The following is a 24410-nucleotide window of genomic DNA, read 5'->3' as shown; positions in this document are numbered from 1 at the left end:
GGGGCTGATTTATCTTATCAGTTGAGCACAAGATGGATGCTTGATGGGACCTTTATGTGGTCTGGATTGCCTGTTTGGGTGTGTCACTAAGTGGAGTCTGCTTTGGCCATAGTATATAGGCCCAACTCTAAAAGGCTAAGATGACTGGCTGGTAGAAGAGTCTGTATATCTGTACATATCACACAAAATAGTATCTATGTGCATGGAGTTTTACAGATGCTCCATACCTTTACACTCGTTTACTTGAGTGTGTTTTAGACACACTGTAGGTAGGTATTCCTGGAAAGCATGCCCTCGCCGATACCAGGCCAGTAAGCGCTTGAGTTTTCTTAAACCTAACTGCTATTTCTTCCAATGCCTTCTGCCTGTTAACCCAACAGAGTGAGTACCCTCTGGCTGCATGCTTTCTGCCCACTAATGTCTCCTCTCATCCTGGCACTGTCACACACCGAGCCTTGCTGTCTGAGTCTGACAGCAGTAACTCTTCTCCTTGTTGAAAGAATAAGTGTCGAGTCTGTGCTCTTGGTCTTTGATACATTATATTAAGGGTACCATTCCATGAGTGATATTACCAATTGGTCCTATCTATCAGCCAGCAGAGGCAATCGGCAGGATCTTGTAATATGGAGGAAAATTGGAGGCGCCTTCATTTCAACATCCCTTTGTCACTAAGTGCCAGCCAAACCTACACTATAGGATTAAGACCCTGTGTCTGTCTTAGTTCCACCTGGATCAAGTCTGTTTTTAATAAGGGATTGATGTGTAAAGCTTCATTACTGGTAGCAAGTTTTGAGCTCTGACATGCGACTCGCAGGTCATAGTGTTTCACTTAATATGGCTTACTGCATTTATTCCCATCCTGCTTGCACGTGGCATGGCCCTAGACATAATGACTGTATGTAGAAAATGAAGCAGTAGATTACCTTTTAATAATGGCTTTTTAAATGCCTAGTGAGGAAGCCATGCCTCTGGTTTGCACCTTTTGCTTCTTTGACCTATGCCATATTTCTGTCATCCTCTGATTGGTTTCTCTCTCTGTCTTTCTCTGTTCCCTCTCTGCAGCTAGTGCCGTGTAAACCCGCCCCTCTAAATCCCTTGCAGGAACTGTAAGGTTTTGTTTGTGTTGTGCATGTGTTTTTTGAGCAGCACCACATCTTCCAAGACCTGCATGTCAATAAAGAGATATGAAGACATGATTGATACATTTCATAAGCAATTCCATCACAAAAAAAGTACTAATAATCAAATGGTAAATATTTAACAGAATGGGCATAAATGGGTATGAAGTGTTTTTGGAATCAAATGAACCAATCCCAAGTCCCTCAATCCTTGCTGCATGGGGAGCCTTCAAACTAGACAAGACAGAGTTCTCATGCCATCTTAATAAACTTAATGTTGTAGTTTTATATTAATGTACAATATTCTATGATGCATGTCCTCTGAAGCAGCAAATTATTTGATCAGATGTGTAATAGTTAATGTATAGTATTGATAAATTAAAGACATTCATTTACAAACGTTATAAGCTGAAATGCCTATCTTTTCCTAAGGAAATCTTTTTTTTAATAGGATGTGTAAAATAACCAGACTATTTGCTTTGCACTGTGATGTGCGATATGTTTGCAGTATCTGGGAAGGGCGGAGGTGCGGTGATACATACATTATCTCGAAAGCAGTCAGTCCCTTCAATGGCACGTGTTCGCCGAGCTGACGATTGTATTATGTATCACATGATTTGTGGTTTCAGGTAAATAAAGCGATTATACATGATGTGTTGCTTATCGTCTATATGCCAGGTTGGAGAGGTCTTCATTTGAAGCTACCTTGCTTGTAGCCTAAATACAAGGATGTTTTAAAGTTGCTCCTCAACTGGTCACTAAAGCAAATTACCACAAACTTTGTAATAAAGGAATGTCAGGTCATGAGACCTTGTCATGATTTTAATGTATATCTTCAAAACATATATACAATACATGCTTATACACATTTGCATTGGAAAACTAGTAACATTACTTTGCAAAGAATGTGAGTCAAATGAAATGACCACATGATTGACACGTTAAACATTGAGAGAAAGGGAAAGTGTCACCAGTTACACACCAATATTTTTCTTAAGAGAAGCATGTTAATACGTGCAAATGTTACAGGGGTAAAGCAACAAGTTAACTACGTCACTGGTTTCATAAGATTTCCTGTTTACCAGAGAGAAAACAAGCAAACAGTAATGGCAAACTCAAAAGCCATGACCCAGCAATGCTAAATGGCCGCCTCACCTCGCCTCCTTTACTCGAGGACTTAAGTTAGTAACATTTTCACATGTCAACTAATCAGTGACGATTGCAAACTAGGAAAGGCGGAGTTAAGCTTACTGAATTCTCTGCCCATCGGAGTCATGAGTAAAATGATGCGTCCATCCCAAAAAAATCAGGGGCTGCTATGCTGACTTCTATATAACCCTGGGATGAGGCTATACACACCCATATTGAGTGGGTGACTAGAGCAGTACATCAGGTAGCCCATGATGCCCATGTGTGGTTTATTCCCCCTGCCCCCCTCTGTGCCCTTGGGATCGCTGCAGTGGGCCTGCTGGGTCACTGCATGCCAAACCACTGCTCCTGGTCTGCCCACTGGGCTGCCTCACTGTCACTGCCTTCCAGGTCTCCATCCTCCCCACTGCCCTCCATGTCATCCCCATCCAACTCCACAGTGGCATCAGCAGGGCTCTCCTCCTTCTCCATCTTCTGCATTCCTTCCAGAGACTTCTGGTCATTTGGGTCCAGGCTGAGACACCAACAGTGTCAGATGATAGAGAAACATGGGCATTCTCAAGATCAAAAGTGCAACATTTAAAATAGGCCTAAGGGCGACAGTGCTTTAACATTTCATGAGGTGTGTAAAACACTAGACTTGAGTGTAACATTACCTAAGTGCTATGCTGTATTGGTCCATTGCCTCTTGATAATCATTGACCGCTACAAGGAAATCCCCCAGCATTCTGTGCAGCACACAGTCACTCTGATTGGCTAAGGCATTCCGGAGAAGAGCAATCCCTTCCTCATATTTCTGTTCCCGACCTGAAATAGGACAACAAACAATATCTAAAATATTTTCCCTTACACTTATGAAGATGCAATGGTTGTAAATCTCTACAGCACAACAGCTGATAATAATAGATACCAAGCCACATACTTAGCAGCTCTGCCTTTTTGACCACAGCCTTGGTGTAGTCAGGCCTCTGAGCTAGCGCCTTGTCCAGCAGGGTTTTGGCCTTCTCCTGGGTCACAGGATCCTCCAGGCAGACTGTGGCCAGGATGGTTAGAGTCTGGGCATTCGCTCCCAGGGTTTTATAGATGTTATTGGCCATCCCCATCGCCTCTCGGATCCCATTGGATGCCAGGTAACAGTCAATCAGACCTGAGGACAGAAGTCTCATTACTACCTCAATACTAGTAGCAACAAATAATATATGCCATTTAGCAGACGCTTTTATCCAAAGTGACTTAGAGTAATGTGTGAAAAATGTTGAGTATGGATGGCCCCAGGAATAGAACCCACAACCTTGGCCATGTTCTACCCTCTGAGCCATACAAAACTACAAACCAATTTGCAAGCAAACTTGCATTGGATGTTTGATGTGGGGGCTGTTCCCAAGTTTAACAGATTTTCATTAGAATGATTATCATAACAAATAGGTCCCCTTGCCTTCGTAGCAGTCCAGACGGCATGGCGCCAGGCGCATGGCCTCTCTAAAGTGGATGATGGCCTCCTGCACTCGGCCCATGTTCCTCAGTGCTGCCCCCTTCAGGAGGAGGGCCTGCACACTGTTGCTGTTCAGCTGGATGGCCTTGGCACCCAGGTAGAGGGCCCGGGAGTAGCGCTTACTGTAGAAGCTGTGACATCTGAGCCACCAAAATCAGATGGGTAGGAACATGTATTTAGTGTACGTAGACTGAAAAACAGGCTTTTAAAAATTGTAATAACTGTTATAACAAAATAGAAACACATTATAGATTAATAAAAATAAAAACTGCACTCAATTTAGTATTTCAATGACTTGGATCTTATCATACGTTTATTTCTGGTCACTGAAGATCACTTACCCAGATATGACCCAGGGCTCTGCATGCTGATCTGAGATGTTGAACAATCTTCCTCCAAGGACCTCAACATCCTCCAGGTGCCCCTCACGTGCCATAAGGTAGCCATATACATCCATGCCTGACAGCAAATATAGACAACATAACTGAATTCGTCCAAATAATATAAATATATATAATTAGTTCATGTCTTAGATAAGCATCGCTAGCCTGGCTTAGTGAGTCCTAAGAAACTAATGTATATGATGGGTTTTTCTGATACCAGCTGTCCAGTACCTTTGATCAGATAAGGGTCCAGCATCTGGGCCTGCTCAAACTTCAGGATGGAGTTCTTTGTGTCACCAGCCCTGAAGTACACATCTGCCAGACTCACCAGCAGGTCCACATTGTCCCGCAGTAAAGACTTTTTCTCCAGAGAGCTGAAAAGGAGAATCAGGGAACAGACAAATACCCAGAATGAGAGCCCGAGCTTAACAATACCAGAGATGATGATTCATGAAATGAATAACGCCTCCATGGCGGTGAGGCACTGGTCTGCTCACCAGATGGTGTTGATTGCTCTGTGATTGTCCCCTGCATGTATGAAGGCATAGGCTTTGATCCATGCAGAGAGCCAGTCAAGGTTGGGAATACTCTGGATCACATCCATTGTCATGGATGCCACCTCAGCTCCCTTCACTGACAGAGACAAGAGACCTACAACAGACAAGGAGGTAAAATAACCCTTCAAAACGTAGGGCACAATAACACGGGGTGTTGGAATGTCTGTGTGATGCACTACAGAAACATCCCAGTCACTAGTCCATACCAATGATGGCATCCAGTGCCAGAGGACACTGTCTCAGGACCTCTTTGTAGCTTGTGACAGCAGAGCGTTCCTGTCCAGCCTTCCTGTACAGATTTGCCAGCATCATGTTGATCTGAAATGGATAAACAAATATGCAATACCTCGCAAGAATCTCGGCTACTTTACTTTATTGAAATAGTCATAAACGGCACTGCAAGCTTAGCTGACATTGAGAGAAGATGGGGGCTTTCAGGAGGAGACCTCGAACTTGGCTGCCTACCTTTGGGGTTCTCTGTCTAGATGGAATCCCATCAAGCACTGCAATGGCATCCTTATCCAGCTTCAGGATGGTGTAGCACTCTGCAATCTTATACTTCACCTCAATCTCTGAGGGCAAACTCTGGGGAAAAAGAAACATGTCATTGGTCGATTCAGAAGGCAATGTGATTCCTTCCAGCACATTGTGCACAATTATGTACAGTGCATTCGGAAAGAATTCAGACCCCTTCACTTATTCCACATTTGGTTACGTTACTGCCTCATTTAAAATGTATTAAATTAATTGTTTTCCTCATCAATCGACACACAATACCCCATAATGACAAAGGAAAACAGGTTTAGACATTTTTGCAAATTTATAAAAATAAAAAATAAAATTTTTGAGATGTTTCTTCAACTTCATTGGAGTCCACCTGTGCTAAAGTCAATTTATTGGACATGATTGGAAAGGCACACCTGTCTATAAAAGGTCCCACAGTTGACAGTGCATGTCAGAGCAAAAACCAAGCCATGAGGTCGAAGGAATTATGCATAGAGCTCGAGACGGGATTGTGTCGAGGCACAGATCTAGGGAAGCATAACAAAACATTTCTGCAGCAGTGAAGGTACCCAAGAACACAGTGGCGACCATTATTCTTAAATGGAAGAAGTTTAGAACCACTAAGACTCTTCCTAGACCTAGCAGCCTGGCTAAACTGAGCAATCGGGGGAGAAGGGCCTTGGTCAGGGAGGTAACCAAGAACCTGATGGTCACTCTGACAGAGCTCCTCTGTGGTAATGGGAAAACCTTCCAGAAGGACAACCATCTCTGCAGCACTCCACCAATCAGGCTTTTATGGTAGAGTGGCCAGACGGAAGCCACTCCTCAGTAAGAGGCACGACAGTCCCCTTGGAGTTGCCAAAAGGTACCTAGGACTTAAACCATGAGAAACAAGATTCTCTGGTCTGATGAAACCAATATTTAACTAATTGGCCTCAATGCTAAGCGTCACATCTGGAGGAAACCAGCCACCACTCATCACCTGGCCAATACCATCCCTACGGTGAAGCATGGGGGTGGCAGCATCATGCTGTGGTGATGTTTTTCAGCAGCAGGTACTGGGAAACTTGTCAGGATCGAGGGAAAGATGAACGGAGCAAAGTACAGAGATCCTTGATGAAGACCTGCTCCAGAGCGCTCAGGACCTCAGACTGGAGCGAAGGTTCACCTTCCAAAAGGACAACAAACCTAAGCCAGCGCCGACTTGAACCCGATCGAACATCTCTGGAGAGACCGGAGAGGATCTGCAGAGAAGAATGGGAGAACCTCCCTAAAGACAGGTGTGCCAAGCTTGTAGCGTCATAACCAAGAAGACTAGAGGCTGTAATCGCTGCCAAAGGTGCTTCAACAAAGTACTGAGTAAATGGTCTGAATACTTATGTAAATGTAATTTCAGTTTTTATTTAATACATTTGCAAACCATTTTTCAAACCGTGTTTTTGCTTCACTATGGGGTATTGTGTGTAACTGGGGGGGACAACGACAATTTCATCAATTTTAGAATAAGGCTAACAACAAAATGTGGAAAAAGTGAATGGTCTGAATACTTCCTGAATGCACTGTATACTGTCTGTAGAGCAGGTCAGTCAAATGTGCATTCTTTTAAATTAATGACATGAATGCATAGATATGTGTTGTAATTGACAGTTGGGAGCCTTGCACACCTGTGACTGTATGGAGGATGCCGTTCCCCCGGTAGATGGGCGAACTTTGGACGTTTTGCTGAGCACTTTCTTCTGCTGCAGTGCCATGTTGTACTTGCAGGCAGCATTACGGTACTCCTTGTCATGGAAGATGGCATCTGCATGGTAAACCAGCAACTGGTACTTCTGGGATGGTGAGAACAGCTCTCTGCAAGAAAATGTGGCACGCGCATCAATGGCACAGTATTAGCCTGACAATAACTTGTGGTCAAGATCAATAGCAATCAACATACAACATTCACAACGCCAGAATTAATCCATCTTATTATATTTACTAACTACATTTACACCCATCTTAAGCGATCTAGTTAACGTTAGCTAGCTTGCTACAAGTGATTGCTTGTCAACTTCAACTTGTCTCGTGACGATCAACATGCATTCATTAGGACACATGTTTTTACCAATTGTACAGAATTATGCTTTCAAAGCTGATCGAACGGAATGAATAGCTAGTTAGTTAGATACAATGTGGATGTTCAGTAATAACGTTAGCTAGTTAGCCAACAAGCTAATACTTACGGATTGTTATTGCTCATTGTCAGCAGTAAACTACTCATTATCCGAACATTTGAGTGTAGCCCCGCAGCGGCCATATCCCGTACATGATCTATGACGTTCATTTCGATGTATTTTGATGGGTGTCTTTGAGATAAAAAATTTAAAGTTATACGATTGCAGTTAGTCAGTTACTTACTAGCTTTCATCACAAACTGCGATGTATTAAATATAGCGCCGGAAGTTGGCAAGTTGAAGGACCCATGAATTATGTTTCGCTTTTATAAAAAAACAACATCCTACCCTTGATACATGTGTCATACATATTACATATTTTTTTCTTCTCCTTGGTGTAAATGATTTAAATTGTACATCGTTTTAAATGCTTTTTAATACCCACTCAAAGTTTTCATGATCAGGAGAAAAGTCTAGCCAGCTATAGTTTCTGCCCAAGCGCTGTTGGAACATATCTTACCACTATCCTGTCATAACACGGAGGTAGCCTATCTAGTTGCCAATTTGATTTTATTATTTCTCTCAGTGTTTGGCAACACATTTTTTTTTTTTTTTTGGTTGAAGCCCACATACAATGACTGAACAATCAGCATTACTTCTTCGAAAGCAATTGGCAGGTAAGACAAAGGTTTAAAGAAAGAAAGAGACCCCCAAGCTACGTAGCTATCTAGCCTAGCTAACCATCCGCCGGGTTCAATGAGGGCAGCCACGATTGTTTGTTTACATTAGTGCAATGATCTTGGCTGTAAACACAGTCTAGTTATATATTTTCCGCTTAATTATCATGTTAAGATGACGGAATTCAACTGCACGACTAACCCAATGTATGCATTGACGTAGTCCAAACCAGCGAGTTAGCTAGTTTAACATATTGACTGTCAATGAGAACGTCACCAGCGTTACGTTAGTTGGCTAGCTAGGAAGTTAACATTTTATTACTGATTCGAGCTATAGAGGAAAGAACTATCTAATTTAGCCTTAACCTAATCTTACACCAACCTCTGTCTGCAGTGAAACACAACCCTAGTGGGCTGTAAACATGATCTGGCTTGTTATTAGCTAACTGACAAGCTAGCCAAGGAACAAAGGAATAATCGTCCCCAGGCCCATCTGACAATGGTGGGAACATCGCATCATTGTTATCCTGTTCTGGCAATGGCATACATTCACTGTAGCTAACTCCATTAGGGGTTGACAGCTAGCGTATACGGGTAAATCTATTTGAATTCAATCACTTTTTGACAACACCCCTTTTGATTTGAACGAAACCTACCATACACATTTGCTCATTGTATAAGTGCTCAGAAAGTTACTATTTGGACCTGAATGCCAAAACGTTCAAGATGTTAAGGTAACCAAAGTTGACCCATTTTGGGTACCCCACCATCATCACTGCAAAATACAAAAGGTTGAGGTTGATTTCATTTATAAGCTTACAAACAAAGTTGTCAAACAGTTTTATAATTTCCGAATTTTTGGTATTATATATATATTTTTTAATTACTTTTTTTTAAACCTTAACGTCAATTATCTAAACGCGTAAACATCGATTTTTTTTTCAAATGTGCGTATGTTGTAGTTTAGACCCTATTTGACATATCTGTTTTTTCTGTTGTGAACACAATCAGTTGAGACACAACATGCTCTTTAATACATGGTGAATGTCATGTTTTTGCTGATAAATGTACTCAAATTTGAATAAAAATGAAATGTCGACTTTGAGATTGTACCACAAAGATCGCTGGAGCTCCACACATCAGCAAGTGTTGACTTGAATGGGAACTGTTGTTTTAAATTATACTGTCAATCTTCTTTAGGAAACCTTTTGAAATCATATAAATATAAATAATAGAAATGACAATTTAAGTTGACATTCGACGTGGAGAGGTGGTCATCTTTGGGGTAGTAATTAAAGTAAAACATTTTATTCAAGTTCAATAGTGTACCAGCTAAATTGCAGTGGTCTGAAGAAATAGGTCGATTTTATGAATTCTATTGGTGAAGTGACACCCACTCTGTATTCAAGAGCATTTTGTTTCTCAACTGATAGTAGGCACAACACAAACACCTTAGATGATCTGAAATGGGGTCTAAGCTACAACATGTAAATATGAAAATAATCAGAGTTTAGGTGTTTTAAGATCATTGACATCAAAGGTTTAAAAATGGTAATTTTGATTGAACTTAGTTTTAGTTTGACAACACTCTTTGTAAGCTTTTTAAATGCTGTAAAACTCAACCATTTATATTTTCCAGTGATGAAGACATGGATGTCTTATGGTGAGGTATGTAAAATGAGTCAACTTTGAGCACCTTTATCTCCTGAATATTCTTGCATTCAGGTACAAAAAGTAACTTTGTCCACTTCTTCCATAGGCAAACATCTATGGAAAGCTTTGTTTAAATCAAAAGGGATGCTGTCAAAAAGTAATTGAATTAAAATGGCTTTAACAATACCGGTTTTAATTCTGCTATACAGTGCCTTCAGAAAGTATTCATAACCCTTGACTTTTTCTACATTTTGTTGTTATAGACTGAATTCAAAATGGATTCAATTGTTTTTTTCCTTTCACCCATCTACACACAATACCCCAATAATGACAAAATGAAAACATGTTTTTAGACATTTCTGCAAATGTATTAAAAATGAAATATATAAATATCCAATTTACATAAGTATTCACACCCCTGAGTCAATACATGTTAGGATAACCTTTCGCAGCGATTACAGCAGAGTCTCTCTGGGTAAGTCTCAAAGAGCTTGCACACTTGGATTGTAAAACATTTGCACATTATTCTTTTAAAACTACTTCAAATTCTTTCAATTTGGTTGTTGATCATTGCTAGGCAGCCATTGTCATGTCTTGCCATAGATTTTCAAGCCGGCTTAAGTCAACTGTAACCAGGCCACTCGGGAACATTCAATGTTGTTTTGGTAAACAACTCCAGTGTGTATTTGGCCTTTGTTTTAGGTTATTATCCTGCTGAATGGTGAATTTGTCTCCCAGTGTCTGTTGAAAAGCTGACTGAACCAGTTTTTTTTTTTTTTTTTTTTTTTTTTTTTTTTAACACACAAAAAACGTCCTATTCCTTGCTGATGACAGGCATACCCATAACATGATGCAGCCACCACCATGCTTGAAAATGTGAAGATTTTCAGTGATATGTTGTGTTGGATTTGCCCCAAACATTACTCTTTGTATTCAAGACATAAAGTTCATTTCTATGCCTTTTTTTTTGTTGTTGCAAGTTTTACTTTAGTATCTTATTGCAAACAGGATGCATGTTTTGGAATATTTTTATTCTGTACAGGCTTCCTCTGTTTCACTCTGTCATTAAAGTTAGAATTGTGGAGTAACTACAATGTTGTTGATCCATCCTCAGTTTTCTCCCGTCACAGCTATTAAACTCTGTTTTAAAGTCACCATTGGCCTCATGGTGAAATCCCTGAGCGGTTTTCTTCCTCTCCGGCAACTGAGTTCGGAAGGACACCTGTATCTTTGTAGTGACTGGGTGTATTAATACACTATCCAAAGTGTAATTAATAACCTGCTCAAAGGGATATTCGCTACCGTCCCACCTGGCCAACATCCGGTGAAATTGCAGAGCGCGTAATATTAAACATTCATGAAAATACAAGTGTCATACATCACTTAAAAGCTTAACTTCTTGTTAATCCAGCCGCTTTGTCAGATTTCAAAAAGGCTTTACGGCGAACGCACACCATGCGATTATCTGAGGATACTGCCCCGCACACAAAAGTATTACATACATTTTGCAACCAAGCAGAGGTGTCACGAAAGTCAGAAATGGCGATAAAATAAATCACTTACCTTTTGAAGATCTTCATCAAGTTGCAAATGGTTATTTTGTTTGATAAAGTCCTTCATATTGGCGCGCTTGACTCAGTAATCCACCGGTTTCCCTCGTTCAAAATGCATACAAATTAATCCTGTAAGTTACCAATAAACCTTGTTCAAACAAGTCAAACAACATTTCTAATCAATCCTCAGGTACCCTAATATGTAAATGAATGATACAATGTAAGACGGAGAATAGTATGTTCATTACCGGCGATAGATAATGAAGTGCGCACTCTCATCCACGCGCACGTAAAAACACTACAGCCAAAATGGGAGCCACTTAAAAAACTACAAATTCTAGCTAGTTTTTCAAAAAACAAACTCTAAAGACTGACATCTACTGGAAGCCCTAGGAACTGCAATCTGGGATGTATTCCTTTTCTATTCCCATAGAGAGCCATAAAAATCAGTGGTGAGCTCCAAAAAATAAAATTTCTGATGGATTCTCCTCGGGTTTTCGCCTGCCATATCAGTTCTGTTATACTCACATATATTATTTTAACAGTTTTAGAAACCTTAGAAAACACTCTATCAAATACTACCAATTATATGCATATCCTAGCTTCTGGACCTGAGTAACAGGCAGTTTACTTTGGGAACCTCATTCATCCAAACTTCCGAATACTGCCCCCGACCCCGAAGAGGTTAATTTGACTAAATGCAGCTTGCATGGGCTAGTCTCCCCTGCCCTTTTGATAGGATCAAAGTTCCTTGTGTTGTCAGGGAGCATCTGCCTTCTATTTATAAGACAAATAAGAATATTGTTACTGAATGCAGCTTGTGTGTGCTTTGTGTTCCCTCGCCCTGTTCAAATGATGAAAGGAAATAATGCTGGTGAGTGGACCTGGACTGGTGTCTGATGGCCGTGTGTTTTCCATGGTGGAATTAAAACTTTTTGTCTGTTTTTTCCCACAAGGCTGAAATCTGTGCCCTCGCTTTGAAGTGTAAGCAAGGTTTGTTTGTATTTCATCCAACTATCTGTGCTACAAAGTGATGGGTACAGTATATGTAAAATCTTCCACTTTTTGAGTGACCAAACATTGAAGCTGCTTATCTAATTGGTGAAAATGACACAGAATCTCAGTTTAATACATTTTAAATATTGTCTGTAACAACAAAATGTGGAAAAAGTCAAGGAGTTTGAATAGTTTCTGAAGGCAAATTATTAACTAACCCATCCCCTTCTGTATTTTAGTAAATAGCTATACGTTTATATATCTTGGAAGTTGTCAGACACATGAACATTCTTTCAGCCAATGGATGTTCAATTTTGTGGGGGGGGTACATACAGGCCACCTTTTCAGTTGGCCACACTGACAATAGGTACCTGTCGCTCTCTTTTTCTACCCCTGTTTAAACATCTTTTCACTGTTCCTTTTGTCTTTTTTTTGTTAGTTGTTGCATTTTGTTACCTTGTGTCTTTCTATTTCAGAGCTCAACAAGAACCCAGTGGAGGGCTTTTCAGCTGGCCTAATAGATGATGAGGATATATACAAATGGGAGGTGGTCATCATAGGGCCACAAGACACCCTCTTGTAAGTTAGGACATTTATTTGAGAATGTGTCAGTAGAACATAGGTTGATATTCCTAAAGAAGAGGAGTACATACTTTGAATGTACTCTCAGATGGGTAAATGGGGATGATGACTGCTTTGACCTTGACGGAGCTGCTCTTCTTCCCGGGGAAGGCCTGCCCGCTCCAAGACCTCTCCATCACGGTTGACTACTCCACATTGTCCCCTTCCCAGAGTGCAAAGAACCTTGGCGTGACCCTGAACAACCACTTGTCATTCTCTGTAAACATCAAAGCAGTGACTCGCTCCTGCAAGTTCATGCTCTACAATATCCGTGGAGTACGACCCTTCCTCACACAGAAAGCGGCGAAGTTCCTATTCCAGGCTCTTGTCATCTCCTGTCCAGACTAATGCAGCTACGGTATCTCTTGGCTGGGCTCCCCGCTTGTGCCATCAAACCCCTGCAACTTATCCAGAACGCTGCAGCCTGCCTGGTGCTCAACCTTCCCATGTCACCGTGCTCCTCCGCACACTCTACTGGCTTCCAGTCGAAGCTTGCATCCACTCCAGAACAATGGTGCTTACCTATCAAGCAGCAAGAGAAACTGCCCCTCTTTACCTCCAGGCTATGCTCAAACCCTACACCCCAACCCGAGCACTCTGCCACCTCTGGTCTCTTGGTGACAAACCCCTACGGAGGATCAGCTCCTGCTCAACCCAGTCAAAGCTCTTCTCTGTCCTGGAACCCCAATGTTGGAACCAGCTTCCCTCTGAGGCTAGGACCGCAGAGTCCCTGCCCACCGTCCGAAAACGTCTGAAACCCTACCTCTTAAATGAATCCCACAGCCCCTTTTCCATGACATAGACTGCTATGATTCCTTATTGATGCCACCTGTTAAATCCACTTCAATCAGTGTAGATGAAGGGGAGGAGACGGGTTAAAGAAGGATTTTTAATCCTTGAGACAATTGAGACATGGATTGTGTATGTGTGCCATTCAGAGGATGAATGTGCAAGACAAAAGATGACAGTGCCTTTGAACGGGGCATGGTAGTAGATGCTAGGGACATCGATTTGAGTGTTAAGAACTGCAACGCAGCTGGGGATTTTCAAGCTCAACAGTTTCCAGTGTGTATCAATAATAGTCCATCACCCAAAGGACATCCTGCCAACTTGACACAACTGTGGGAAGCATTGGAGTCAACATGGACCAGCATCCCTGTAGAACACTTTTGACACCTTGTAGTCCATGCCCCGACGAATTGAGGCTGTTCTCAGGGCAAAAGGGGGTGCAACTCAATATTAGGAAGTTGTTTAATGTTTTGTACACTGTGTGTATATAGTCCTACTTGCACTGACTTTGCTGATAACTACTTTACTGAGGGAAAAGGTACTTACTTATATGTGGTTGTCTCGCCCAGTTATCTTAAGATGAATGCACTAATTGTAAATCGCTGTGATAAGAGTATCTGCTAAATGACCCCAATGTGAAATGCTTTGCTTTCTCTGTTCTCTCCCTTACAGTGAAGGAGGGTTTTTCAAAGCGTACTTGACCTTTCCCTATGATTATCCACTACGGCCTCCCAAGATGAAGTTCATCACTGAAATCTGGCATCCTAATGGTAAACACACTGGTCACACGTTATGAGCCTTACTAAACCCAGAGCTGTAACCGTTTTAGAATCATTGGAGTGGAATTTGTGTCCCCTACTAAGTTTGCTGTTTACTAGTGTATATAATCACTTCATCTCTCTTAGTGGCAAAGAATGGTGATGTATGTATCTCAATACTGCATGAGCCAGGAGAGGACAAGTTTGGCTATGAGAAACCAGAGGAACGTTGGCTTCCAATCCACACTGTAGAGACGATTATGATTAGTGTGATCTCCATGCTGGCCGACCCTAACAGTGATTCGCCTGCTAATGTGGATGCTGCGGTGAGTTGTAATAATACATGTATTTAAACTGTGTTTCAATACCCAAGTACGTCCAGAACCTGTGTCAAAGTGACAATGACAATTGTGCTATTGAGTTTGTGCCTGTCCCACAGAAAGAGTGGAGGGAGGATCCGAATGGTGAATTCAAGAGGAAGGTGGCTCGCTGTGTACGGAAAAGCCAGGAGATGGCATTTGACTAGAACCCAGACTCAATGGCAAAGTTCCAGGGTGAGTAAGCAACATTTACCTCCCTACTCATTCTTTTTGTTCTTTAACGGAATGCAATCATTATTTTTGTAATGTTCAGTTTTGACTGTTCTGTTTCATACTTGACTGTGGTAGAAAACATTGAATGTTTTTCCCCTCTTCCATCTAGCTAAAGGAAATGGCTTCAGAAGGAAAATAGTCAGTTCAGACTAGGCTTTTGCACCCCTTCTTTTGCCAATCAAGGGATTTGGTTGGTCAGCCACTTTTCTTTTTTTTCAAACGAAGAATGAATGTGAGAACCTACCAGCAAATATTTCCCTCCATTTCCTGCCTGGAATTATAGATTTCATTTAATTTATTTGGAAAGATATAATGTAAGATATGTCACTACTGTAAATTAACTAGCTTTTTTTTAATCTGCTGCTGAACAGTTTCTACTTTATACCAGGTTTCTTATGCAATTTGTTTGTTGTGCTTGAAGAATTTAAATCAAATGAAAGCCAGTTCTTCTTAGGTTCTCACCAAGTTTCCCATCTTTAGTCACCTCTACAGAATGCGGGCCTGCCTGCAAAACCTTGTCAAGCATGTTTTCGTCATTCAACACCTGTCATTTGATCACTGCTGCCTTATGTTAGTTCTACTCCCTCTTGGCGGTTGTCCTCTCCCTGGAGGGTTTGATCTGTGTGCTTGTTGACTGGGTCCTCTACCCAGATAATCACAATGTATGTTACCAATCATGTCAGTCAACTCTGAGGTCACTCTGCTTTAATGAAACTTTTTCCAAAACAACCAAAAAGTTCTATGTTGTTAAGAATTAAGCTGTGATTATTCAGTGGATATACCAGTTTTCTGGCATCTGAATTTACCTCAACTTAAAATGATTAAATTTTTTAGGTTTTATAGTTGTTTGATTTGTTCTTAGTCTAGTGTTACATGGGAGCTGTAAATGTGATTGACTTGTCCCTCTGAGGTTGTTTCTGGGGGATGGGTGGCACGTTTGGCTTCTTGGTGCATGTGTACCGTTATTTTTTAAAATCAGATCTTGTAGAATTCACGTCTACCCCTAGATTTATATTCTGACTTGTGCATTCAGATTATGAGTGCAAAAGTCTCAAACTAAGGCCATCTAATGTTCTGTTATTGGCGCAGCCTATTGTGGACAACCTGTTTCTTTCTTTAAGGAATGACAGAAGTCTCATGATATTAACCACCATCTATTTACTCTTGGTGAAACCAGGTGGTAAATTACTGGGAGGCATGTGATTACACCATTAGTTAGAAATGTGTTTCAAATGCATAAGGTATCTAGGTTTGTTTTGTCTGTTACATGGGATTTTGCTGTTGGATTGTTGACATGTGAAAAGTAATGGAAAAGTCATCTGGTATCAAGTGTTATTCTGAAAGAAAGAAAAAATGGACAGCGTTCTGATGCATGTTGATTTAATATTATGCATAACAATCAATGTTTGAATTGTGGTGGGGTGCTTTGCCACAGGCTTAATAATCCAACTTTGCTTTGTTCGTCGTGTTCATTAGAGCCACCCTAAAGCCGACACCAAATAAATCATCATCAACAACAATGTCATAGTCATGACCGATACTTTAAGACTATCAAATGACAAACCACTAATGACACATGCAGTCATGTTTGCAGGTTGATTTACCAACAAATTAGCTATGCTGGGATTGCATACAAATGCAGGTATTATTCATATATTTCGAAGAGACATATGGTTTACAATTGATGGTATTGTGTAGGCTTTGTACTCTTTAGATTTCACCTCAGACCGGTGTTCACTGTATTTGCATAAGAGACTTTGTGCATTTAAAACATCATGAAGCAATACACTCTGATCATTTCAATCGTGTTTTTCCCAGGTAATCCTGTTCTCACCCTATTCCCCTTGTTTGTTGTGTTTACCACTATGTTTATGCCATGTGTATTTGACATGAGCTCAATAAAATGTGTTAACTGTCATACTTTTTGTATTTGTTTTATTTATCTAGTGTTGGTCTAATAGGATGGGAAGAGAAGAAATGGGTCAATTTACTTAAGGTGCATTCGGAAAGTATTCAGACCCCTTGACTTTTTCCACATTTGGTACGTCCATCATTCTTAAATGGAAGAAGTTTATAACCACCAAGACTTCCTAGAGCTGGCCACCTGGCCAAACTGAGCAATCGGGGGAGAAGGGCCTTGGTCAGGGAGGTGACCAAGAACCCGATGGTCACTCTGAGAGGGCTCTGGAGTTCCTCTGTGGAGATGTGAGAACCTTCCAGAAGATCAACCAACTCTGCAGCATTCCAACAATCAGGCCTTTTATGGTAGAGTGGCCAGATGGAAGCCACTCCTCAGTTAAAGACACATGACAGCCAATGGTGTAAAGTACTTAAGTAAAAATACTTACGTACACAAGTCATTTTTGGGGTATTTGTACTTTACTATTTAAATTTTTCTCAACTTTTACTTCACTGCATTCCTAAAGAAAATATTGTACTTTTTACTCCATACATTTTCCCTGAAAATTATGAAATTCATGCACTTATCAAGAGAACACGTGGTCATCCCTACTGCCTATGTTCTGGTGGACTCACTAAACACAAATGCATCTTTTGTAAGTAATGTCTGAGTGTTGGAGTGTGCCCCTGGCTAACTACATTTTAAAAACAAGAAAATGGGGCCGTCTGCTTTGCTTAATATAATTTGAATTTGAAATTATACTTTTACTTTTGATACTTAAGTATATTTAAGCAATTAAATGTACTGTTGATACATAAGTATATTTCAAACCAAATACATTTAGACTTTACTCAAGTAGTATTTTATTAGGTGACTTTCTCTTTTACTTGAGTCATTTTCTACTAAGGTATCTATACTTTTACTCAAGTATGACAATTGGGTACTTTTTCCACCACTGATGACAGCCACTTGAAGATTGCCAAAAGGCACCTAAAGACTCTCGGACCATAAGAAACAAGATTCTCTGGTCTGATGAAAACAAGATTGAACACTTTGGCCTGAATGTCAAGCGTCACGTCTGGAGGAAACCTGGCACTTGTGTAAATGTAATATTTCAGTGTTATTTTTTTTTTAATTGCAAAAAAATCTGTGGTATTGTGTGTAGATTGATGAGGGGAAAAAACTATTGTCAATTTTATAATAAGGCTGTAATGTAGTAAAATGTGGAAAAAGTCAAGGGATCTAAATACTTTATCAATGCAGTGCATTCTGAAAATATTCAGACCCCTTGACTTTTTCTACATTTTGTTACATTACAGCCTTATTATGAAATTGATCAAATCGTTTTTTCCCTCATCAATCTACACACAATAAACCATAATGAAAAAGCAAAAAACGTTTTTATTTTTTTTAAATGTATTACAAATTTTAAAAATGAAATATCACATTTACATAAGTATTCATACCCTTTACTCAGTACTTTCTGAAGTCCCTTTGGCAGCGATTACAGCCTCTAGTCTTCTTGGGTATGACGCTACAAGCTGGGCACACCTGTATTTGGGGAGTATCTCCCAGATCCTGTCAAGCTTTGTCATGTTGGATGGGGAGTGTCGCTGCACAGCTATTTTCAGGTCTTTCCAGAGATGTTTGATCGGACTTCCAGTGGGGACACCAAAGATCAACCCAGCGCCCCCGCGCCATCTCATACTTCTGAGGCATTCCCAGGCAGTAGCCTGCTTAGCTCACAAACTAGAATCAGGGCGCCCACTCCGACAAGGTTAATTAACCCACAGTCCCACACGGTGACATGATATCATTGACGTGACGTGCAAATGAGTGATAGAAAACCGATCGTGCAAATTTCACCATTCCAAATGTTTATTTCTTTAAATTGTGCGGCGCCCCATGCCACCCCCGGCAAGATGCCGTCCTGGGCGCATACCCATGTCGCCTATGCCTAAATCCGCCACTGGCTCCAGATCTGACACTTGGCATTCAGGCCGATCTTGGTTTCATCAGACCAGAGAATCTTGTTTCTCATGGTCTGAAGTCCTTTAGGTGCCTTTTGGCAACTCCAAGCGGGCTGTCATGTGCCTTTTACTGTGGAGTGGCTTCCGTCTGGCCACTCTACCATAAAGGCCTGATTGATAAAGGCCTCTACAATAAAGGCCTGGTGGAGTGCTGCAGAGATGGCTGTCCTTCTGGATGGTTCTCCCATCTCCACAGAGGAACTCTGAAGCTCTGTCAGAGTGACTATCGGGTTCTTGGTCACCTCCCTGACCAAGGCCCTTCCCCCCCCCCCCGATTGCTCAGTTTGGCCGGGCGGCCAGCTCTAGGAAGAGTCTTGGTGGTGCCAAACTTCTCATTTAAGAATGATGGAGGCCACTGTGTTCTTGGGGACCTTCAATGCTGCAGAATTGTTTTTGTACCCTTCCCCAGATCTCTGCTTCGACACAATCCTGTCTTGGAGCTCTACGGACATCTCCTTCGACCTCATGGCTTGGTTTTTTCTCTGACGTGCACTTTCAATTGTGGGACCTTATATAGACAGGTGTGTGCCTTTCCAAATAATGTCCAATCAATTGAATTTACCACAGGTGGACTCCAATCAAGTTGAAGAAACATCTCCCTCTGCAACTCAATCCTGGACTTCCTGACGAGCCGCCACTAGGTGGTAAGGGTAGGGAATAACACGTCTGCCACGCTGATCCTCAACACTGGGGCCACTCAGGGGTGTGTACATAGTCCCCTCCTGTACTCCCTGTTCACCCATGACTGCATGGCCAAACACGACTCCAACACCATCATTAAGTTTGCTGACAACACAACAGTGGTAGGCTTGATTACCGACAACGATGAGACAGCCTATAGGGAGGAGGTCAGAGAAATGGCAGTGTGGTGCCAGGACAACAACCTCTCCTTCAGTGCAAGCAAGACAAAGGAACTGATTGTGGATTACAGGAAAAGGCAGGCCGAACAGTCCCCCATTAACATCAACGGGGCTGTAGTGGAGCGGGTTCAGAGTTTCAAGTTCCTTGGTGTCCACATTACCAACGATCTATCATGGTCCAAACACACCAAGACAGTTGTGAAGAGGGCACGACAAAACCTTTCCCCCTTCAGGAGACTGAAGAGATTTGGCATGGGTCACAAGATCCTCAAGAAGTTCTACAGCTGCACTATCGAGAGCATCCTGACCAGTTGCATCACCGCCTGGTATGGCAACTGCTCGGCATCTGACCGTAAGGCGCTGCAGAGGGTAGTGCATACGGCCCAGTACATCATTAGGGCCAAGCTTCCTGTCATCCAGGAGCTATATAATAGGCGGTGCCCATAAAATTGTCAGAGACGCCAGTCACCCAAGTCATAGACTGTTTTCTCTGCTACCGCACAGCAAGCAGTACAGGAGCGCCAAGTCTAGGACCAAAAGGCTCCTTAACAGCTTCTACCCCCAAGCCATAAGACTGATGAGCAATTAATCAAATGGCCACCAGACTATTACATTTCCCCCAACCCCCATTTGTTTTGTACACTGCTGCTACTCACTGTTTATTATCACTTCACCCCTACAGTGCCTTGCGAAAGTATTCGGCCCCCTTGAACTTTGCGACCTTTTGCCACATTTCAGGCTTCAAACATAAAGATATAAAACTGTATTTTTTTGTGAAGAATCAACAACAAGTGTGACACAATCATGAAGTGGAACGACATTTATTGGATATTTCAAACTTTTTTAACAAATCAAAAACTGAAAAATTGGGCGTGCAAAATTATTCAGCCCCCTTAAGTTAATACTTTGTAGCGCCACCTTTGCTGCGATTACAGCTGTAAGTCGCTTGGGGTATGTCTCTATCAGTTTTGCACATCGAGAGACTGAAATTTTTTCCCATTCCTCCTTGCAAAACAGCTCGAGCTCAGAGAGGTTGGATGGAGAGCATTTGTGAACAGCAGTTTTCAGTTCTTTCCACAGATTCTCGATTGGACTTGGCCATTCTAACACCTGGATATGTTTATTTTTGAACCATTCCATTGTAGATTTTGCTTTATGTTTTGGATCATTGTCTTGTTGGAAGACAAATCTCCGTCCCAGTCTCAGGTCTTTTGCAGACTCCATCAGGTTTTCTTCCAGAATGGTCCTGTATTTGGCTCCATCCATCTTCCCATCAATTTTAACCATCTTCCCTGTCCTTGCTGAAGAAAAGCAGGCCCAAACCATGATGCTGCCACTACCATGTTTGACAGTGGGGATGGTGTGTTCAGGGTGATGCGCTGTGTTGCTTTTACGCCAAACATAACATTTTGCATTGTTGCCAAAAAGTTCCATTTTGGTTTCATCTGACCAGAGCACCTTCTTCCACATGTTTGGTGTGTCTCCCAGGTGGCTTGTGGCAAACTTTAAACAACACTTTTTATGGATATCTTTAAGAAATGGCTTTCTTCTTGCCACTCTTCCATAAAGGCCAGATTTGTGCAATATACGAATGATTGTTGTCCTATGGACAGAGTCTCCCACCTCAGCTGTAGATCTCTGCAGTTCATCCAGAGTGATCATGGGCCTCTTGGCTGCATCTCTGATCAGTCTTCTCCTTGTATGAGCTGAAAGTTTAGAGGGACGGCCAGGTCTTGGTAGATTTGCAGTGGTCTGATACTCCTTCCATTTCAATATTATCGCTTGCACAGTGCTCCTTGGGATGTTTAAAGCTTGGGAAATCTTTTTGTATCCAAATCCGGCTTTAAACTTCTTCACAACAGTATCTTGGACCTGCCTGGTGTGTTCCTTGTTCTTCATGATGCTCTCTGCGCTTTTAACGGACCTCTGAGACTATCACAGTGCAGGTGCATTTATACGGAGACTTGATTACACACAGGTGGATTGTATTTATCATCATTAGTCATTTAGGTCAACATTGGATCATTCAGAGATCCTCACTGAACTGCTGGAGAGAGTTTGCTGCACTGAAAGTAAAGGGGCTGAATAGTTTTGCACACCCAATTTTTCAGTTTTTGATTTGTTAAAAAAGTTTGAAATATCCAATAAATGTCAATCCACTTCATGATTGTGTCCCACTTGTTGTTGATTCTTCACAAAAAAATACAGTTTTATATCTTTATGTTTGAAGCCTGAAATGTGGCAAAAGGTCGCAAAGTTCAAGGGGGCCGAATACTTTCGCAAGGCACTGTACCTACATGTACAAATTACCTCTAACCTGTACCCCCACGGTACCCCTATATATACCCTTGTTATTGTTATGTTATTGTGTTACTTTTTATTATTTTTTACTTTAGTTTATTTGGTAAATATTTTCTTAACTTTTCTTGAACTGCACTGTTGGTTAAGGGCTTGTAAGTAACCATGTCACGGTAAAGTCTACACTTGTTGTATTCGGCGCATGTGACAAATAAAGTTTGATTTGATTTGAAGGATGATAAATGGAAACAAGATGCACCTGAGCTCAATTTCGAGTCTCGGGTCTGAATACTTATGTGAATGAGGTATTTCTGTTGTTTAAAAAAAAATACATTTGCAAAACATTTCTAAAAACTTGTTTTCGCTTTGTCATTTAAACCATTATATAATAAGGCTGTAACGTAACAAAATGTGTAAAAAGTCAGGGGGTCTGAATACTTTGAGAATGCTCTGTATAACCTCTTGTCAGTAGTCTGTTCTGGATCTGCCCCATGGACTGACATCCTCTCCTGGTCACACGACCATGGCAATGTAAGATTGATACTTGTAACCACCAATATTAAAATTGACCTCATCGATTTGTTACAAAGTAACAAAATCATGAGAAAACAGGTTACATTTGTCGAGGAAATAAGAAAAGGAGATCGCCTGATAAAACGCGGTGGTAGCTGCGGTAGGCTTGCAGGTAGGCTTGCAAAATGAACTAGTTGTATGCTTCTGTAATGAATGTTAATGAAATGAGTACATTATATTTATAGACACATCTGTTTTTAATGATGACTTGTTTTTCGAGCTTTGCTATTATTGCGTTCAATGCAAACATCATACCACCTTCAACAACATTTCAGATCAAGTTTCTATTATTTCATGTTTGTAGATCTGCGGAGTCAAATAACATGTACCATCATAGATATATAGGTATGTACTGTATGTATAGCCTACTGGTTGTTAACTTGTGCATTGTATGTTTGCATGTTTACATTGTTAATTTGAAACTATAGGCTATTTTGTGAGTCAGAAATGCAAGGCGAAACGCTGCTCTGTTGATAGAGAAATGAAATGTAATAGCCTGCGTGTGGCGTGTAATAGACACCACAGAAGCCAGTCGGGTATAGGAGTTCATATCTTTCCAAATGGTATTTTGGAAAATGTATTTTGGGGAGTTATCCAAATGTTAGTGTAATGTTAATTTGGTACATCAATCTATTTAACATTACTGGTGATTGATCTAATACGCATTAACATTTTACTCAATCGACAATTGTGTGATTAATGCAGATAGAGGCCTCATTAATACACCTATCTATATGACAGACTCTGAGCATGTGTATAAGGAACAAAACACCAGGGTGGAGATGCACAGGACAGCACATTTCAAGGTTCCTGACCACCAGCAGGTGAAAACCATACACGTCCCCAAGTCCATGATGACTGCACCATTTCTACAGGTAACATGTCAGCAAGTTATTTGCCATATACCATAATTAATATATTGCTGAATGTAAATGTAGGGTTCTACAAAATATTGTTATCATGTTCCAGCATCCAACCCTCACAACTGGACAGAAACGATATCTCTACAGTATTGCAAATGTCTACAGCACCGAGCACATGAGGCGACTGATGAAGCAACGCTATCGCAATGTGCTGCACCGGTGTATTAAATCAGGTGGGTTGTAATTGTATTTACTTTAGAATGGAATATACACCAGCTATTGCCCATCTTAGATTGAATGTTTTCCCTCAAGGTCATAGCTCTTTGGATGCAACCAAACATACTACTGGAGGTCCACTGCTTAAAGATCGGCTCACGTTCAAGATGGACAATGAGAGAGATTCTGGTTCTAGGATCAAGCCATATGGACAGATGAAGGGCACCACAGTGCACTCTAAAGTTATCCTCCCAAAGATTACCAACAGTCACAGTGCAGAGTGAGAAGATTGTATTTGAAATAATTATAATGAAGTCAGTCATACATTCTATTATTCTGACAATGTATTGAAGTATAGTGTAATTTGTATAATTTCAAAACACATTCTCCTTATTGGTAACACATTTATTTGAGTCTCCCGTTAAACTGTTTATACGAGTTTTTAAATAGTTTATAAACCATTATTACACACTGTACATTTATTGTCTGTTGATTGTATGATTACACGTAATTTTAATAATACATGGTTTAAAACTTAAAGGTAGAGTCAGCGATATGAAGTAGATGCACAAATTAAACAGCATAGTGTGCCAATTTCTGCAACAAGGTCGTTGAATCGCGAGTCTAAACTTCACTGTTTTGGTCCTGTGGCTACCACCTTGTAAGAGCATGAA

The 24410-nt window shown here is 41.0% G+C and overlaps 4 protein-coding genes across 5 annotated transcripts in view; 3 read left to right on the top strand and 1 right to left on the bottom strand.

Moving 5' to 3' along the window:
- Window positions 1–1770, top strand: part of LOC112263049 (sarcoplasmic/endoplasmic reticulum calcium ATPase 2) — a 45946-nt gene extending 44176 nt beyond the window's left edge. For both annotated transcript variants that reach the window (XM_024439020.2, XM_024439022.2), the window contains exon 21: window positions 1063–1770. Coding sequence is in view for 1 of the 2 variants with exons in the window: in XM_024439022.2 (XP_024294790.1) it covers window positions 1063–1076 (14 nt within the window). In the remaining variant the exon portion in view is untranslated. The remainder of the gene's footprint in view (window positions 1–1062) is intronic.
- Window positions 1771–1909: 139 nt separating this feature from the next.
- On the bottom strand, window positions 1910–7647 carry LOC112264097 (anaphase-promoting complex subunit 7). Its single transcript, XM_042331652.1, has 11 exons — window positions 7426–7647; window positions 6868–7054; window positions 5165–5284; window positions 4906–5017; window positions 4640–4793; window positions 4374–4516; window positions 4101–4218; window positions 3703–3899; window positions 3190–3414; window positions 2924–3074; window positions 1910–2781 (listed from the first exon to the last, which is right to left on the bottom strand). Exons 1-11 carry the CDS (start codon window positions 7524–7526, stop codon window positions 2592–2594), a joined length of 1698 nt encoding a protein of 565 aa, XP_042187586.1. The 5' UTR covers window positions 7527–7647; the 3' UTR covers window positions 1910–2591.
- Window positions 7648–7709: 62 nt separating this feature from the next.
- Window positions 7710–16914, top strand: ube2g1b (ubiquitin-conjugating enzyme E2G 1b (UBC7 homolog, yeast)). Its single transcript, XM_024439019.2, has 6 exons — window positions 7710–8033; window positions 12712–12814; window positions 14318–14415; window positions 14551–14729; window positions 14843–14957; window positions 15106–16914. The coding sequence occupies exons 1-5, from the start codon at window positions 7991–7993 to the stop codon at window positions 14927–14929; spliced, it is 510 nt and encodes a 169-aa protein (XP_024294787.1). The 5' UTR covers window positions 7710–7990; the 3' UTR covers window positions 14930–14957; window positions 15106–16914.
- Window positions 16915–22956: 6042 nt separating this feature from the next.
- Window positions 22957–24099, top strand: LOC112263047 (family with sequence similarity 216 member A). The gene is made up of 4 exons (XM_024439018.2): window positions 22957–23002; window positions 23399–23532; window positions 23627–23753; window positions 23833–24099. The coding sequence occupies exons 1-4, from the start codon at window positions 22981–22983 to the stop codon at window positions 24018–24020; spliced, it is 471 nt and encodes a 156-aa protein (XP_024294786.2). The 5' UTR covers window positions 22957–22980; the 3' UTR covers window positions 24021–24099.
- Window positions 24100–24410: the final 311 nt, after the last annotated feature.

This window comes from Oncorhynchus tshawytscha, linkage group LG12 (genome assembly GCF_018296145.1).
Source record: "Oncorhynchus tshawytscha isolate Ot180627B linkage group LG12, Otsh_v2.0, whole genome shotgun sequence".
Classification (NCBI taxonomy): domain Eukaryota; kingdom Metazoa; phylum Chordata; class Actinopteri; order Salmoniformes; family Salmonidae; genus Oncorhynchus; species Oncorhynchus tshawytscha.
This window is presented reverse-complemented; position numbering and strand designations above follow the sequence as displayed.

Coding starts and splice junctions, on each gene's coding strand:
- LOC112264097 (XM_042331652.1), bottom strand. CDS start 7,526: ATGAACGTCATAGATCATGTACGGGATATGGCCGCTGCGGGGCTACAC. Junction 5,285..6,867: donor CATCCTCCATACAGTCACAG/GTGTGCAAGGCT, acceptor CTTTTTCCCCAG/AGTTTGCCCTCAGAGATTGA. Junction 4,794..4,905: donor GGCACTGGATGCCATCATTG/GTATGGACTAGT, acceptor TGTCTGTTGTAG/GTCTCTTGTCTCTGTCAGTG.
- ube2g1b (XM_024439019.2), top strand. CDS start 7,991: ATGACTGAACAATCAGCATTACTTCTTCGAAAGCAATTGGCAG. Junction 14,416..14,550: donor TGAAATCTGGCATCCTAATG/GTAAACACACTG, acceptor CATCTCTCTTAG/TGGCAAAGAATGGTGATGTA. Junction 14,730..14,842: donor CTGCTAATGTGGATGCTGCG/GTGAGTTGTAAT, acceptor CCTGTCCCACAG/AAAGAGTGGAGGGAGGATCC.
- LOC112263047 (XM_024439018.2), top strand. CDS start 22,981: ATGTACCATCATAGATATATAG. Junction 23,003..23,398: donor GTACCATCATAGATATATAG/GTATGTACTGTA, acceptor TCTATATGACAG/ACTCTGAGCATGTGTATAAG. Junction 23,533..23,626: donor TGACTGCACCATTTCTACAG/GTAACATGTCAG, acceptor ATCATGTTCCAG/CATCCAACCCTCACAACTGG.